The sequence below is a fragment of the Acipenser ruthenus genome, chromosome 29 (genome assembly GCF_902713425.1).
Source record: "Acipenser ruthenus chromosome 29, fAciRut3.2 maternal haplotype, whole genome shotgun sequence".
Classification (NCBI taxonomy): domain Eukaryota; kingdom Metazoa; phylum Chordata; class Actinopteri; order Acipenseriformes; family Acipenseridae; genus Acipenser; species Acipenser ruthenus.
The window spans coordinates 19,530,137-19,547,787 of record NC_081217.1 but is presented as its reverse complement, the minus strand read 5'-3'; the positions used below and the strand labels follow the sequence as shown (position 1 = coordinate 19,547,787).

Here is a 17,651-nt window from a genome sequence, read left to right as displayed (position 1 = left end):
AATTGGTTATATTTAAATGGTGAGGTGTTGCGTTTTTTTTTTTTTTTTTTTAAGCAAGAGGGAACAGAGGCAAGCTATTTCTGTCTCCAAAGCCTCTGACAAGTTTTGTAGGTGAGGAATTAGCATAAAAAGCACTTAACTTTTTATCTGACAGTTATTTAAGAAACTGCCATGGGGAATGGAGCTCAATTATATTTTTTCTATAGTCATAATCAATTCAAAGGCAGAAAAGGTTTAGGTTTGGCACTGTACATTTGGTTAGGCTGTTATAGGGGTTTGGTCACCAGCTGGGTCTAACTTCAAGAAAATGCAGTCCCATAGACTAAGCTACAGTAAGTCTGACCAAAAAGGGTGCAACAAATGTTTCATGCCAGGTAAATGCAAGCGATTTACATTTTAATGAAAAATATATTACCAATGTCCTAGTGACCTTTCAATTTGTTGGCTCTAAATAAAAGGGAAGACAATTCTGACAATGTCTCAGTTGTGGTACAGTAATTCAGCATCGCCTGTTCTGTGAGTTACAGGCAATCGAGGTACTTGTATAAGGGTTGCGGTCGTTAACTTCCAGGTTACTGAGTGGTTAGGCACGCTTTCCTCTCGTCCCCTGGCTGACAGACATAATTTTAATTCTCTGTTTATAAGGGACGACCACACTGCTTCGATCTGAAGAGTAAAGCTCAGAGGCTGGACTGGTAAACCTCCCGAGACTGCTGACTCCACCCGGAGCGTTCAGTCTAGTCGTACACACAATACAGGCTGTGTAACACATACGAGCGAATCAGTCGCCAGCGGACTTTGCAACAGTATTGCTTGTCAGTTTTATTGCTCAGGATTGCTTATTTTATTTTTTTATTTTTTTATTTCACTTACAAAAGCAGGTAAGAAACTGTGGTGAAGACTCAAGCACCACGCTGTGGGATACATTTAAATATTGGGAAGGTTTTTGATATATACGCGTGTTACTGACACCGTGGGAGGTCACTTTATACATTAGGTCAATGCAAACTGATGACCAGGTCGGCTCTGACTTGAAAACTTGAAAGGTATGTATGGCGTAATTTTAATATTTTTAAATTATGCAGCTCAGCTGAACGTGTTTTTATTTATTTATTTATTTATTTATTTATTTATTTATTTATCTTTTTTTTTTAAAAAACTTCACAAAGTGGTGTAGGAATATGAATATTATTTTTTAAATATTTAACCGAGATTTGTAAATAACTGAGCACTAGGTTAGGTTACATATAGCGCGCTTTTGTGCCCTACCTTTCATAATAAACAGCATTGGTATTTCTGTGTGGTAATGACGGGCATGCGTTTTAATTACCAGCGTGTGTCATTTCATTTAAACGAAGTGGTTAATACCATTAGAAAATTTCCTGGCAGCAGTCTTGGGGGTTTCCTATCACCAGTACAAAATCTACTGCTAGAAAGAAGCCCCCCTAAAGACTGCTGCCTCTGGACTAGGAAAGAAAATGCTTCTACTTTATTGACTAAGTTTAGAGAAAATGAAATGGGTGCTTATATTAGGAATTTGTTTTGTGTAGCTACTGGCAGCAGTGGAATCAGCTGCATCAGTGCCAGTAAAAATCTACTGGTAGTAACATCTGCCTTATTTAAAATAGCAATGTATGCTTTTTTCCCCAAATAATATCCTCCAGTATAATTTTCTATAATTGCTATATATATATATATATACAAAAAAATCTATATTGAAGTACCCTTCTATGCAATAAACTATGCAATACATTTGTAACTAGCCCTTCATTTGAAGTGTGAAATGTTTGTCTTGTTTCCACATTGCTGTAGCACCAGCATACTGCATTATTACGCCAGATAACATTATGCCAATGGAACGGGGTGAGTGCGAGGGAAGCTATAGAAAAAGGTCACGGATTCCTTATTAAACTGATTCCTTATTCCGTATTATTATTATTATTATTATTATTATTATTATTATTATTATTATTATTATTATTATTATTATTATTTTTTAAATCAGAAATGCAGGCATGTTGATTTGCTGTAGTTTATTTTGGTGCCCGCAGCAGGACCCGACAGCTTCCGTTAAACGACAGGATGAATCGTGCACACAGAATGTAACTGCACATGTCTGTGCTGAATAATACCCCAAAACCTTCCATGAAGACGTGCCTCGTACCAGCCCCCAACCCCCGCCACCGTGGAACAAAGTTAAAGAAGACAATAGCTATACCTGTTGAAACGAGGGAGGATATAATCTGAATTACTGGCACCGCACACCGGCAGCTACAGTGATACAAATGTGTAACATCTGCAAATATAAAGGCGAAGGATAGTATCATTGTTATAAAAAACAAACAAAAAAAAAAAAACAATAAATAAAAATTCGAACCCCTCCGGGTCCCTCTGAGTGCGTGGGCCCATGCGCAGTTGCACCTGCTTATTGCTCCTCCACTGATTTTATTAATATATATTCCAGAGCTGTCATCTACCTCACATGATTATGACGGTCTTGTTGGCATTTTGAAGAAGACTGCAGTCACGGTTGCTATGGAAATGACTCTGAGATCGATTTGTAATGTTAATGTGGCATTAGCATTAGGAGGAGACGCCAAGACCAAGGTAAAATAAATAAATAAATAAATAAACATGATACGGGTGGAAATACCAGAGGCATTTATTATGTGAGAACTTATTGTGTGCTAATTAACTTCAACAAAATCGACTACATTGGTAGACAGGTATCTTCCCACCTGCTGAATACAACACCAGGAGGGGAAAAAATTCAACTGTATACTCAATGGATATACCCAGTATAAAAAGGTGCACTGGTTTATAGCAATGAGATTCGTGTTCCTGGAGAGTAGAGGTACCACCAGATCAGCTTGGGATTCCTTGTAAAAAAATAATAGAAATAAATAAAATAACCTCAACCTCAGAGGTCCTATTGTAATGATCTACAATGAACTCAAAGCCAATAGGGTCATATTTTGGAAGCACACATGTAGGTATCATATAGCTATATAAATGGGTTACTCAACTCTGGCATGGATGTACAGTGCTGCTTTCATCGTTTTGGGGTAAAATGTATGTTTGCATTCGTATTTCTTAACATGCTGAATTCATGAAAATGCCAACTGACAGGAATTCCAGATTCGGTTCTATTTCGATGAATACAATCTGACTTGAATGACATTTAGAGCTAGTGCTGCTCTATGTGAAAAAGATATTTGCAATTCATTATTCAAACTGTACCAGACACTAAGACTTGCACCTAAAAATATGCTGTTGTTGCTATGGAAACCCACCATATACACGTCAGAGAATCTGTGGCTAATTTATTCTTTTCGTCCGCCTCTTTCATTGGCTGGGTGCAAGGCATGTGTTATTTTCATTAAATAATTATTACATTCACTGCTATCAAGGGTTTGCAACATTTGTGATGTCTGCCACTGTTAACAGGGTCTAGGGGCACTGTGGACAGCAGAGATTTGACAAGTCTGCAAGGTGTTTGAATTGTTCTGGAGGGATACATGCATACATTACCCCTCCATTAAGCCTTATTCTTTGCAATGGAGGTGAAAATCGGTATGGAAGCCTGTGCTGAATGACCCAGAAGGACTGGTACATGTGACACAGCAAAGTGTGTATAGAGCACTTAGTGTCAGCTTCCATCAAGTCTTACCTATCATGACTGAATGTGACAGGGAAATGCAGCTTGTATATATCACACGATCCATAATCTCAGGAAAGATGTTTCCATAACGTGAATCCAGGAATGGAAATAACTCTCATTGCATAACAGTTTGATCCATTCCTGGTTTTACTATCAGTCTAACAAGGCACACCTGAGCTTGTTACCTATACACCGGGGCTAATCAACCTTGTAGTAAAATCGGGAAAGGGTGAAACTGCTACGCAATAGGAGTCTTGTTTCCATAACAGTGAATCCGTTATATGCTTGCAGCCAGGGTCAGTGCCATCAGCCTTTGAGTTTAAATTCACAGTGACCTATAGTGAGATGTGAGTGGAAGGGGTGCGAGGAGGTCAGGATGGGAGAGCAATTTCCACCAATTACAGTAACGCACACACACACACACATGCACACACACACACACATGCACACACGCCTTTAGTTCATTGGTCCTGTAACAATTGGCATTCTCGCAGGTGGCTGGATCCTCAGATGCAGCAAGCTGTTAATTAGTTGTTAGTTTATTTGCATGCTCACTGATTTCCTTGCCAGTGGTGCTATTCATTTAGCTGCAGTTTGGGTGAATTACTGTGAGGACCTCTGCTGTTTATATGTGTGTTATGTCTTCATGGTGTGTGAACAGGGACCAAATTTGTATAGAAATATTTTTTACTTCTGTACATCACCAGTACGTTTTTAATTACACAAAAGGCACTTCCATTGATTGCTATGGTTTACTACATCATTAACTTGAATGCAAACTACTGCAAATTAATATAATCCTTGTTTGTAGTACTGGATCTACTACAGGGAGCATCGTAGTATTTCTAGTGTGGTAAAGATTTGCTGTGTCTGTGGTGGGTGGTTTTCTGACGACAGCCAAATAAAAAGCCGTTAAATCCAAATATTGTGCTCCCCCTTACGGATTCTCTTCACTCCTTTTCAGGGGACTCTCTGAGCCTTGCAGAAGAAGGAGGGAGAGAGCTGTGTCTGTGGGCTTGACCCCGGGTGTGTCCGAGGCGATGTTAAGGGACGGCAGGCGCTGTCGCACTGAACGGAGCCTGCACTGTTGAAGAGAGAAAGCCAGGCAGAATGGCGGTGGCTGGCGCAGATAAGTTCCACTGGCAGAGCCTGGCACCGCTGCCCAGCGGACGCGTCTACCACTCCCTGGTGGAGGCGGGGGGGCAGCTGTTCGTGGTGGGGGGGTGCGACGAGAGCGGGCGCCCGAGGAGTGCCCTGGAGAGGTATTGCCCCGAGGTGGACCAGTGGATCAGCCTGCCTCCCATGCCTACGCCCCGTGCAGGGGCAGCCACAGCCGTGCTGGGCAAGCGGCTGGTGGTGGTGGGAGGCATGGGGCCAGACCAGCGCCCCCTCAAGGCCGTAGAGGTGTACAACACAGACGAAGGCAAGTGGAGGAAGAGGAGCTCTCTGAGAGCAGCAGCTATGGGAATCTCCGTGACTGTGAAAGGTAAGAAGCAGCACCGGGGCTAATGCTCCATGTATAGAAAAAAAAACATATTTAAAAATGTTAGTTTTAATGTTAACAGGCAGGCGAAACTCAGTTTAAAATCATTTAAGCAATTAGGACTTATTAGCAACGCTATCAGAACAATGGGTCCACTCTTTGAGACATCGTACCTGCTCTCTTTGAAATGCCTCCACTGTTCTTTGTTCTTTGTCTCTGCGCTGCAGACGGCCGGGTGTTTGCAGCAGGAGGGATGGGGGGGGACCTGTACCCCCAGAACCTCCTCCAGCAGTATGACCTCCGCAAGGATGTGTGGGTGACCCTGCCACGCATGCCAACCCCCCGCTACGACACCACCACCTTCATCCAGGGCTCCAAGATCTACGTGCTCGGTGAGTGCCTCCAGCACCCTGGAACTCAGAGACACGCACCTCGCTTCCAAGGGGACGGAAGTAGTGTTGAAAGGCTATGGAAGCCGTGAATGTCTTGTGTGGTGATCTTGTTCTGAACTCGCCTTACAGGTGGACGGCAGTCAAAGCGTTCGGTCGGCGCTTTTGAGGCGTTTGACACGGAGAGCCGCTCGTGGGCCCCCCTTCCCAGCATCCCCAGCAAGAGGGCCTACTCGGGCCTGGTCCTGGACGAGGGGGGGAGTCTGTACTGCCTGGGGGGGCTCCGGCAAGGGGGGGTCCACCAGCGGCCCAAATTCACCAAGAACATCAACATCTTCGACATCCAGCAAGGTACGGCACACGCTGACAGCAACCCTTTGGAAAAAGCACCTAAATTACTATTACCCTATTAATCCTGTACTACTAAAGCCAGTCACAGCCTTACTAACTGAGTACTATAGTACTACTGCAGTTGCTACTTGAGATTGTCTATCCATCTGAAACCAGTAGGACATTATTTACCAGAAGGGTACGACTATGCGCTGCTTAATTTATGCAGGTGTCTCTTTAAAATTAGAACTTTCTGCTCAATATTCTGTTCTAAGAATTCCCCTCTCCCCCTCCCCCCTTCTCTCTCTCTCACAGGACTCTGGCTCAAGGCTGAGCGTTCTCTCTCAATGAAGACCAAGCGTGCTGACTTTGCGTCAGGCTACCTGTGTGGGAGGGTTATCGTGGCAGGGGGCCTGGGTAAGGAGAAGTATAACAATGTCTACCTAGGAAAGACCTTAAACACACATGACTTTTAAACCGCTGTGTTACTTGACTCTGTTCATTGTCAGGGCTGACTGCTGGCTCGCCGCTCTCGTTCCAGGTAACCAGCCGACTGTGCTGGGCTCTGTGGAAGCTTTTCTTCCTGGGAAGAAGAAATGGGAACTCCTGCCCTCCCTCCCTACCCCCCGATGCTCCGCCTCCAGCATCATGTTCCACGACCGCCTCCTGGTGGTGGGCGGGGTCAGCCAGGGCCCAAGCTGCGCTGTGGAGGCATTGAGTGTGCAGGAAGGGGAGGGGCCTTGACCTGCACTGCCCCCCCCCTTCCCTCTCAGAACATTGCTAAGCTGCAGTTGAAGTGGATTTGTGTTCCCTGCCTTTATAAAGACCCGTTACGAAGAGTGACTGAGCTGAAGCCCCAAGAGTTTTTTTTTTGGTATTTTAAAATTGATTTAAATGCTGTAAAACACAAAATAAGGTGCCAATCTATCTATTTAAGAATACTCTTAAAAACTAAAATAAATGCTTTATGCTATTTTTCCTGTGTTTTATCTTTTTTAAAAAAAATATAAAGGTGATGCTTTCTCATTTCTTGGCAACGGGCAAAGTGTTTAACAAATGCTTTTTCCTTAATTCCATGAAAGTGATGTCGTTGTGACTTCATCACATTTTCAAGAATTTCCAGAAGCCAAGATTGTAATGCCCTGTGTGCTGGGTACTAGTCAAAATACAAAATCATACTGTATCTGTCAATTACATGTAATTGCAACGAATTACCACAAGGTGGTGTGAGTATTTTGAAGCGTGTTATAATATTATTTTAATGAATGGAACCTTGTGCAGTCTAACTGTGCGTTTATATTCGTGCAAGTAGGTAAACTTCACATCACATGCGCAGTGGCTTAACAAAACCTTAGCTTTAGCACATACAGTATTACAATGCTTATTCAAATACACGCCAGCGGTTAAATGCATACAGTCTGACAGTGAGTGACATTCATTCGGGTAATGTGACGAGGGACAACACAGACAGAAGAGTTTACGTTTTTAAAATGACAGGCAGGAAGCATACAACAAGCAGAAGCACGTGTAATCATGTCAAAGTGTTTAGGCTTCTAAAAGTGACGGGCCTGAGCTTCTTGTTAATCTTCCTGTTTCTGTTGGTAACGGCACTCGTGAGGACCCTCACCTTTGATACCAAAGCGGGCCTCCAGCTTGCTTTGTGGGAAAAACGGGAGCAGATTCCTCCGCACATCAGCCAGCTGGAGAGACAGCAGCTAATTGCCAGATTCAAAGGTACAGTTGTAAAATAAAAAAATAATTCTTACTGTGTGTGTATACTTTCAGAATCCTGCGTAAAGCTAAAAGTGGGCTTCACTTAGCTTCTCAACGCACGCAATCCAGTCCAGGCAAGCCCAGGTACTGTTTACAGCAGGGGTGCACAATTCCGGTCCTGGAGGGCCGGTGTCCCTCCTGGCTTTTGTTCCAACCTTGCCATAAATTACTTAATTGGACCAATTATTATCAATTATTGGTCTAATTAAGTAATTTAGAACACAGTTGGAACAAAAGCCAGGAGGGATCCGGCCCTCCAGGACCGGAATTGTGCACCCCTGGTTTACAGTGTCAACGTCATGACGAAAACACCCAACGACCGCTGTGTAGATTTGTAAAATAACTTTACCATGACTTTTTCCAATGCATATATGGATTTTGCAACCAAAGTGCCTTTGCCATACACATTGAAAGCATTTAATTCTTCAGTGTTTAATGAACAATGGTTTTGTGCAGTACGTGTAAAATTGATTCATACTAACGGTTAGTAGGGTTACCATATGGCTCCAGATTAACCGGACGCTTTGAGACAGACCGGGATTTCAAAATCCCCCCTAAATTGAAAGTAATTCACGTATAAATGAGCTCCACCTTTGCTGAGATTAATCCTGCTGTGGTGGAATTGCTTGAATAATATGGGCGATTGAATTTTAACAAACAGAAAATAATAGCGGCTGGCTGCAATTCATTCTTGGTATAATACAATTATTTGACGCGCATGCGGGTATTTAAGCACCATTCTTAATTGTAGCTAAGGATGGGTCATTTACACCTTCATTTATTTCAATTTAGGGGCAAGTTTGAAATCCCGTTCTGTCTCACAGCGTCCGGTTAATCTGGAGCCATATGGTAACCCTAACTAACGTGGGGTGGGGCAGTCTGCCCGTTTGACACCAGTCAGACGCCTTATTAAATATCCGGGTGTCCCTGTTTTACCTATTTTCTAGAAATGCAGAACTGTAAATGGTACAGTATTGGCCGTTTTACCCCATTTTCAATAAACATTATCATTGAATTGGCAATCACCCCCATTGTTCATTATTTGCACTTTAAACAGGTGTGCACTAGTCCAGGTCTTTATCTACCCTTGTGCTCAACCCCATTCAATATGCCAGTCTACCCACGCTGCCTCGTTTCTGTTTATTTATAGATGCGATAAGAATCCCCACAGTGTCTTTCTCGCAAACTCATCTTAACACCACAGCGCTGGAGGAGTTCAGACGCTTTCAGCTCAAAGGTAACGTTTACGTCAGAAGGGAAATATTAAGTTTTTAAGTAAACTGGTTGGTGTATGTTGATTATGCAATGGGAGCTTGTGCTGAATCTCCGGAAGATGACATTTCAAACGTCTCTCTACAAGACTTGTTTCATTTTCCTTTTTTTTTCTTTAAAGAGGTTGAAGATGACAAAATAATTCCATACATTGCCCACACTTTGCATATCCATTCACTAATTAGGTCTTCACTGTGTAGTTCTTGAACAAACCTATGTTTTTAACAAACATGTATTTTCATATTTTCATTCAGCACCTGGAGAGTGAAATTGTCCCCACCTCTTCAGGGCTTTCTTTCCTGTTTGTAACCAACCAGCTGCTTCCCCTAATGATTGACACTCCTTGTAGCCAGTAGTAGAAGCTGCTGATGTTTTATAATGAAAATATGTGTTTGCAATATCAAACATTTGAGACCTATATAGTGAATTGATAGGTAAGTATTATGTTAGGTTCAAGCACTTTAAGTTCAGGGTGATCAATGCACCCTTGAGTTCTGAAGCCTTTTTGTCTGTTCCTTTGCCAGCCTTTCCTACAGTCTTCTCCTCCACCCTTGTGAAGCACGAGGTGGTTGCGAACTACAGCCACCTGTTCACGGTGCCAGGCTCGGAGCCGTCTCTGCAGCCCTACATGCTGCTCGCCCACATTGATGTGGTCCCTGCCAGCCAGGAGGGCTGGGACGCCCCTCCCTTCTCCGCCCAGGAGATCGACGGCTTCATCTACGGGCGAGGGACCATCGACAACAAGCAGTCCCTCATGGTAAGAGACTGTCAGCTACACTTCAGTCATCAACGTTAAAAATCCTTCTTTCGGGCTGGAATTCCTGATGCAGAGGGGACACGCTGGAGGTATTGGAAATGGTGAATCTGATGATCTTTCTTATTCTGGTTATAAAGATCATATTTGGGAATTGCTTAGATGCTCAGTCCACATTAACAAATAGATACATGTCTTATTTATTGTGTTCCTTGATCTCTGTATGCTGCTGATTTAAGTTTGAACCACGCATGTTTTTACGGTGTTGTTTGTGTTTTGCAATTGTCCTTTTATTGTTTTCCAGGTAAACGAGGCCACAATCTCAATGGGTAAATGTCCTGGTTAAATAACTAACTAAATAAATCCATATGCATGTTGTGTTTTTACAGGGAATCCTCCAGGCTTTGGAGTATTTGTTAGAGAGAGGCTACAGACCCCGACGCACGTTCTACATTGGGTTTGGACACGATGAAGAGGTAAAGCAGCTTTCATCACACAGATCTACCAGACACATCCATCCTGCTGCAATATACTTTCCTGATCCTTTCTTTGTTTCAGTCTCTGGGAAAGTGACTGTGTTTTGTTTGTTTGGCAGGTGTACGGACTTCAAGGCGCGATGAATATCGTTGCCCTCCTGAAGTCGAGGGCAGTGAAGCTGTCCTTCCTACTGGACGAGGGCTTGGCCGTGCTGGACGGGATCATAAACGGTTTGCAAGGACCAGCAGCACTGTAAGACAGACCACCATAAACACACTGCAGAGAGGGACCAGTCACACATTTTTTCTTGCTAAACAGGACACCCACCTGCATGCCCCACCATTCCTAAACCCAAACTTTCATTCCTTTCATTCCTAAACCCAAACTTTTTGGTATTGGGACATCTCTATAAGACAGCACAGACATCCGTGTTGCGTTATCCATTTTCTAATTGGGACGTTTTTATAGATATTACACCTTTAACTCTTTCTGCTAAGTAGCTTTGCATGCAAGACTACTATAATTAATTAGTTTCACTATCTATAAAAGAATACTAAAGTAGCTTACAAAAGTTTGCCACAGTAAAAGCATAGCAAAGTGTAATAAAGCATTGTAAAACATAGGTACACATTGCAAAGGATAGCGAGGTACAGTAAAGCATATTAACAAACCTGGCAAACCAGGGTAAACTTTGTTAAATGCAAAAATACTGTGCGAAACTTTTATAAGGACAAGACCAGGTGCCACATGACTGCTGTGTTGAGTGGAGTTGTTTTTACTGCTCTAGCAGTTTAAAGGTTTGGTGTATTGAAGGAGTCAATGAGGGGAAAAAAACAGCTTTTAAAATATTTGTTTAACCCTCTCCGTTGTGCTGAAGAGCCATGAAATCTCAAGTATGTATTTGCAATGCAGACCATGCTTTCTGTATCTGAACCCATGGTTTCTGTGTCTGTTACAGCATAGGTACAAGTGAGAAGGGGCAAGGCACCGTGAAGCTGAGTGTCGCCACGGGAACCGGGCACTCCTCCATGCCTCCGAGTGAGACGAGCATCGGCATCCTGGCAGCAGCAGTGTCCAGGTGAGGAGAAGGGGGAGCAGTGCACTGAACGAGTGTAGCAAACAGGACGGGTCCCCCATGGGCTCCCCTGGTAAAAGCACGACAGGTTGGTGTGCAGGGTGAGTCATACAGCCAGGGGAGCGGAGGTTTGCATCCTGGCTGTGTGAAGTCACCGGTCTCCACTGGGGATCCCAAGACACGCAGGCAGCAGTCCAGCAACAAGACTTCTTCACGCAACAGAGCGGATTGGTGGAACTGAGCTGTAGCTATTTCCAGGCTGTATTGTGACGTTCACTTTTACTGCTGAAATGATCAAATGCAGTGGCTTATTGTACAGTTACAAACCTGTTTTTTTTCTAGGCTGGAAAAGAACCCCATGCCCAGACTGTTTGGATTAGGACCAGAGCTGGGTACCTTTGAGCACCTGGCTTCCAAGGCGAGTCTGAAACTCAAATCCCTGTCTGCCGGCCCAGACTGCCTTTGAGTTAATGCCAGCATTCACATAACGCATTACTGTTGCATTGTCTTTGCAACCATCATTGCTCTCTAAATCTGATTTGAGTTCCACTCAAATCATGTGATAATGTAAATTTAATTCTGCCAGCCCCACCTACTCTACATGTATACCGTATAGACAGACAGAGGGCCCCACATAGTTACAAAGTTACACTGACACTTGATTTGAAGGGAATGAGGAAGCCTGTTGGTCCTGGCAGTTAGGGTTCGACAGACAAGCTCAAAGACAGATTTAGAGAAAAATGGGAACAACTCAATATTAGCTAGCCAGATCTGTATAGCTATCTGTTGTTCTGTTTCTAATATTTCCCTTTACTGTTTTACAGTTCAGCTTACCTGTACGGTTCATTATGACCAATCTTTGGCTCTTTTCCCCTGTGGTAAGCAGGTAAGGATCTGTTTAAATGCCTCATTGCACTAGAATAGCCAATAATAGCAACAGGCTGCTGTTTTGTTTGTACAGCACAGCTAACCTCCTCATTATAGTGAATGGAATCTTTTTATTTAAAAAAAGGTTTTATTTAAAACACTGGGTTAGATAAATAGTAAGCCTTTGCTCCAGCGTGAAGTTTGTGTCTGTGTTAAATATTACCAAAAAAACGAGCACTTACTAGGGTTAGTAGTTAGCAGTTTCCTGCTGGCTTCTGTGACTTGGCATCAAACTTTCCTCTCTGAAGTAAATGCTTAGTGAATCGAAATTCTTTCTGACACATGGAAACTTTTCTTCCCTCTAATGCGATAGAGGATTAATAGTTATCTGAGATCCGTATGTGTTTCTCAGTTGCCTCAAAAGGTGAGTCAGTAACGGTGTACTGTGAATGTAATGATGTACTGTACCAAATGAATTGAACAAGGTTTCCATTACAATCATTGGCAAGCATTGCGCATTATTTAACTTGTAAACAGGTAAGAGCAAAAATCGATGTAACTCTATAAGCTCCTATTACTATGCTCTGCGTTTTGATTGATTTATTTAGTCATGCAGTGGAACCGTCAAAGATACACACCCCACACATGCAAACTGACTGGAGCCAAACACAGGGGTACTGTCCCTTATAAAAGTGTCCCATAGTAAAAGCATGGCAAAGTGTAACAGAGCACAGTGAAAGCGTGGTAAAGAATAGCGAGGTATGGCATAAAGCATATACATGGCAAACCAGGGTAAACTATGTGAAATGCATAGTATAACACACTTACAACCTCCCAGTAATTTAAAAACAGTCTGAATTTAACTGCAGTGGCCTCTGCTATCCTTCACTGTTTTGGTTTGTTTTGGGTTTCTGTTTTCGTAGGGTTCTTGAAAGAAAACCCGAGTCCAACGCTTTCGTCCGGACCACCACTGCAGTTACCATGTTCAACGCTGGAATAAAGGTACGGCTCATTCTTTTATTCCTGTTCCAAGAGAGAAGAGTAAGAGGGGTGAGACTGACACTGTCTCTGCGATCGGAACGCATGAAAGGGCGTTCGAGGGTAGCTAGATTTAGTTTGTTCATAAAAGATTCAATTAGGCTGGCATGTTGGGTTCCAGTGGATCTATGGAATTTCATTTCTACCTGCAGGATGTGCCCTAGAGCAGTGTTTAAACCATTTCTTTTTTTTTTCTAAAAGTAGAAGAGAACTGTAAATGTTTCACTTGGAACACAGAACTCAGAGTATTATTTTAAGGTCCTCTACGTGGAATAAATGTGTGGGTTTATTTTTTTTGCTTTTTATACATTTTGTAACATGTTTTCTTTCTTACACAGGACAAAGAAATCTGCCTTGGAAAATCTGGCCTTAAAAAAAAAAATTAACTAAGTTTATGCTAAACTAATGGTCAGACAGACCACCATATCAATGTAGTCATTTTAACATGGAGAGACTTGAGATGGTATACCAGCCTGGTACCAGAAGTTACAGGTTGAAGCCTGCAGGTGGTGCTGTTACTGATGAAATAACGTGCTGTGCGTGGGAACTGAAAAAGCACATTTTCTAAAATGCTGAAATACCGGTCCTTTGTATCCTAAATTAACTCAGCTGGCATTTTCCTCCAGGGGTTGATTTATAGACCAGCTTTACTATTGCAATTCAAATACAGTGACGGGTAACTGACAGGTGGCTTTAACTCTTCAATCCCAGTGATTTCAAAGCTGACTGCTGCCTCTTTATTTATTTGGCTGTTTGTTTGTTTGCTTTCTCATGTGTCCAGGTAAACGTTATCCCACCGTATGCAGAAGCAATTGTGAATTTCCGGATCCATTCTGCACAGTCCCTGGAAGAGGTTAATATCCTGAAGTGTTTTTCTGAACGTGTTGTTGAGTACTGGTTTGTTTAAAAAGCCCTCTCCTTCCTGTTCTGTACATGAAATCATTAGCAAATGCTACAACTGCCATTGCTTGTAAAAGGAAGATATATATATATATAACATTGTGTGTGTATAGATAGATAGACGCCTCCTCTTGGTCTCTGTAGGTTCTGCAGATCGTCAGAGACACGGTGGCTGACGAGCGTGTGAAGGTGGATCTCATCAGTGGATTCGACCCTCTCCCCGTCAGCTCCCACAGTGAAACATCCTTTGGGTATCAGGTCATTAAGAAAACAGTGCTGGAGCTGTTCCCTCAGGTCTCTGTAGCACCAGGTATCCAGCATTGATACAACTGCTAAGAACCAACACAGTACAAACCCCAGTGAACACTCAGTGCTGTTCATGAAGATGAATGAAACCTGCTGAATAATGTTACATTAACATATTGAATTAACATACCGCTTTGTACTTTGCCATGTACTTAACGAAACAACTGACAAAAATGGAAAAATGTGACATTCCGAAATCTAACATGAAGTACTGTACTACTGTTATGAAGTCCGGCACAACTGCTCGGTTTTATATTTGTTCAAGAAGTTGCCACACAGGTTCAAGTTCTTCCACATTTAGAAACCCAGTGAAAGATGACATCATCAAGGCGTCCACCAGGCAGTATTGGTTACACTGCGCTCCTGTGAGTGTTCTGTAGGTGCCCTGTGTTCAGCACTGAATGGGCTGTTTCAGCACAGAATATGACTATAGCATTTCATACTTGCCTTTAGGGTTAGGCTTGGCTATGTCAGATAATAGTGATCTACAAACAGAAATAATAGAAAGAATGGCTTTGCCCTTGGGAGCAATCTTTTCTAATGAATGGTTGGTTGTTCTGGGGAATTCGGTTCATTACTAATGTGCAACTGGCGGAAACGAGAGAGATTTGAATGTCATGGCAGGTATTTTGTATAAGATTCAACAGTGCCTTCGCACGAAAGACTTGTGTCTAATTTTGCAACTGACCCTGCGATTCAATTTACATTTTGGGGATCTTTATAATGGCTTTTAAAAAGGTATTTAATGCTATCACTGCATACAATGCGAAAAGCAAACTCTTGTTTTTAAAATAGACCTTTGCTTAGTTTTTTTAGTACTAAAAGCAACTGTTAGTGTAGTGTTTCCATTACCGCTTGTCCAGTGGAAGTCAGTTGGCCTGTACTGTGCCTCATTCCTGCTGTCGTTTTGTTGTGCCCGGTCCCAGGTATCTGCGTGGGGAACACCGATAGCAGACACTTTGTCGACCTGACCAAGGAGATTTACAGGTTCGCTCCGACCTGGTTCAAACCAGGAGACATGCGCAGGTGAGCCCGGCCACAACCTTCGCAATCCGCTCCCCGTACGATGCTCTGATTGGCTAACTTTCCCATATCCCCCCACCACCAGGTTCCACGGAATCAACGAAAGGATTTCTGTAAAGAACTACGAAGAGATTGTGATGTTCTATTTCCGGCTGTTCCAGAACTGCGATATCGGGAAGCTTCCAGAACCCGATGGCAGTGTTCACGAACTGTAGGACGGTGATTTGACGTGATTTTTGACGTGTCTGTACTGTACCCAGACTGGCAACATGTGTAATGATAACAATGCTGTTGCCATAATGAAAAGTGATTCATGAATCATTAAACTAATCAAGACTGGGCATGGTGTCTATTTTATTGATTTAAATAGTAGCAGATAGTAGCTTAATCTAAATGTTGTCAGTTTCTTGGGAAACGCCTGACCTGCTTGCTTCCAGAAAGGGTTGTTCTATTTACAAGACAAAAAACACACATGGTAATGTTACAACAGTCTGGCCTCCCTGTTTTTATTTGAGAAGGCATTCATGATTTATTTAAAGCAGTCTAGACACTATGAGCTGCACGGGTTTGATTGCTGGAAATGCTCCTGCTTTCTGACTACTTTCATTGAGACCCACGAGTTCCCAGTTACTATGCAGATCTCTGGCAATCTCTGTGCATGTTATACAGCACCTCTTCAGAACCTCTCGCTGGATTGTGATGAAACCAGATGTACACATTCTAGAACCTTTTGAGGTTTGTAGAATCTAGCTCATGTGACATTTTTCTAATCTGGCTTGTGATGGGTTACTGTGATGTCTATATCTTGGAAACCATTTGTGCTTGATCAGATGGACATAATTCAAAACATTTTCAGGTTAGATTTCACTTGATTTAAGAGCTGCAACACTAATCAGGTAGCACTGGACACTACTAAAATCTAGCAGCCAAATTCATTGTTATTGGTAAGACTTTAATTTAAATACAGGCAGCTAGAGCAATATTGAAGCTCTGATTGTTAAAAGAAAATGAAGATGCATTTGATGTGAAAATAAAAGGACAAATCCAAGCTATCTGTGGTCTTTCCTGTGATCAGCTGCACTTTCAACATCGTTTTCTGTTTTGGGAGCATGAGGACAAGAGGAGTAGAATCTCTGTCAAGCTTGTAAGCTGAAGCAGTCAATCTTGTGAACTTTCCTGACACTGTTTAGTCTTGTGTGCAGGGATGGGTAGCACGGCCGTCCTGAACCATCGTGTGTGTTTTTCTTGGCCATCTTTTGTAAGGGGTCCAAGGTTTGGTTCCACTTCTATTAGCAATGGAAAAAACAACTTCCCCGTTCAAGTACAGCATTCTCTCTCTAGTGAGTTAGTCTGAAAGAATCATTTACTGGGTTTGGAAAGGAAAGTGGTGCAGTAGATCTCATGAGCTTATTATTCCTAAAACCAAGAGGATATTAGAATACTGAACAACGTAGAAAATGTTAAAGGAAGTGGAAAATAAATCTAGCAATGATTATTCTCAACAACAGCATGAAACCAGGTCAGTGAGAGGCCCTTGTAGTTTTTTTTTGTGGTTGTAAGCAATGCATGAACTCAAGCTTAGGGGCCCAGCTGGCAAGCTCCATCTAATAAAGCTGCTGATAACTGGCAGTCGGATTAAACTCATTTTGATAACAATCCTCTTGAAAAACACCAACTCACTTATAAGTGCCTAGTTTAGAGATCTCATTAGCGAGTATGTAGAGGGCTTTTGTCTCAATGCAAGTCAAATAAGCAGATGTTCCGTTTACCGGCTTTGAGATTGATTTCTTGTCGCAAACAGATTTTAGCACGGCTCTACAGGATATGGAATAAAGCTACACACCACGAGGAAAGTACTGGAGGATAAACATCCTGCCCGTTTGATAGAGGTGACCACCAGATCCTACACCTTTTTGCTTTTCATCCTGGCGTTAAATCGGACAGCATTTCCGTTACATATATAAACCAGCAGATACTGTACCAGAACATTTAAGAACATAAGAAAGTTTACAAACGAGAGGAGGCCATTCGGCCCATCTTGCTCGTTTGGTTGTTAGTAGCTTATTGATCCCAGAATCTCATCAAGCAGCTTCTTGAAGGATCCCAGGGTGTCGGCTTCAACAACATTTGTCAACAACATTGTCAAGTGAGATGCCCTCACTTTTGCTTCTTCTGGAGACAAATGTTCCAGCTGCACCAAGTGTCGCAGGAGCGCCTGCACATAAACCTAATCCTGACCTCAAACCTTTAACTTAATCCTAACCTTACAGCCACTGTCAGACTGTAAAATTGCTGTTCAGTCC

At 42.6% G+C, this 17,651-nt stretch overlaps 2 protein-coding genes across 5 annotated transcripts; both read left to right on the top strand.

Annotated features, from left to right (window-relative positions):
- The first annotated feature begins 573 nt into the window (after window positions 1-573).
- LOC131702156 (kelch domain-containing protein 8A-like) lies at window positions 574-6,629 on the top strand. Of its 3 annotated transcripts, XM_059004327.1 has the most exons (8): window positions 574-881; window positions 998-1,046; window positions 2,465-2,607; window positions 4,626-5,147; window positions 5,372-5,536; window positions 5,666-5,884; window positions 6,179-6,280; window positions 6,405-6,629. In XM_059004327.1, the coding sequence occupies exons 4-8, from the start codon at window positions 4,772-4,774 to the stop codon at window positions 6,605-6,607; spliced, it is 1,065 nt and encodes a 354-aa protein (XP_058860310.1). In that variant the 5' UTR covers window positions 574-881; window positions 998-1,046; window positions 2,465-2,607; window positions 4,626-4,771; the 3' UTR covers window positions 6,608-6,629. The 3 variants fall into 3 exon arrangements, with proteins under 3 accessions (XP_058860310.1, XP_058860311.1, XP_058860309.1); XM_059004328.1 differs by lacking the exons at window positions 998-1,046; window positions 2,465-2,607; XM_059004326.1 differs by lacking the exon at window positions 2,465-2,607 and having other exon boundaries at window positions 574-1,046.
- A 574-nt stretch (window positions 6,630-7,203) lies between these two features.
- Window positions 7,204-16,421, top strand: LOC117965984 (N-fatty-acyl-amino acid synthase/hydrolase PM20D1.2-like). 2 transcript variants are annotated; one of them, XM_034911199.2, is made up of 13 exons: window positions 7,204-7,597; window positions 8,787-8,873; window positions 9,433-9,665; window positions 10,052-10,138; window positions 10,258-10,391; window positions 11,098-11,217; window positions 11,557-11,632; window positions 12,039-12,100; window positions 13,005-13,083; window positions 13,901-13,972; window positions 14,164-14,329; window positions 15,252-15,351; window positions 15,434-16,421. In XM_034911199.2, the coding sequence occupies exons 1-13, from the start codon at window positions 7,354-7,356 to the stop codon at window positions 15,561-15,563; spliced, it is 1,590 nt and encodes a 529-aa protein (XP_034767090.2). In that variant the 5' UTR covers window positions 7,204-7,353; the 3' UTR covers window positions 15,564-16,421. The 2 variants fall into 2 exon arrangements, 1 of the variants encoding a protein (XP_034767090.2); XR_009309312.1 differs by lacking the exon at window positions 15,434-16,421 and having other exon boundaries at window positions 14,164-14,690; window positions 15,252-15,304.
- Window positions 16,422-17,651: the final 1,230 nt, after the last annotated feature.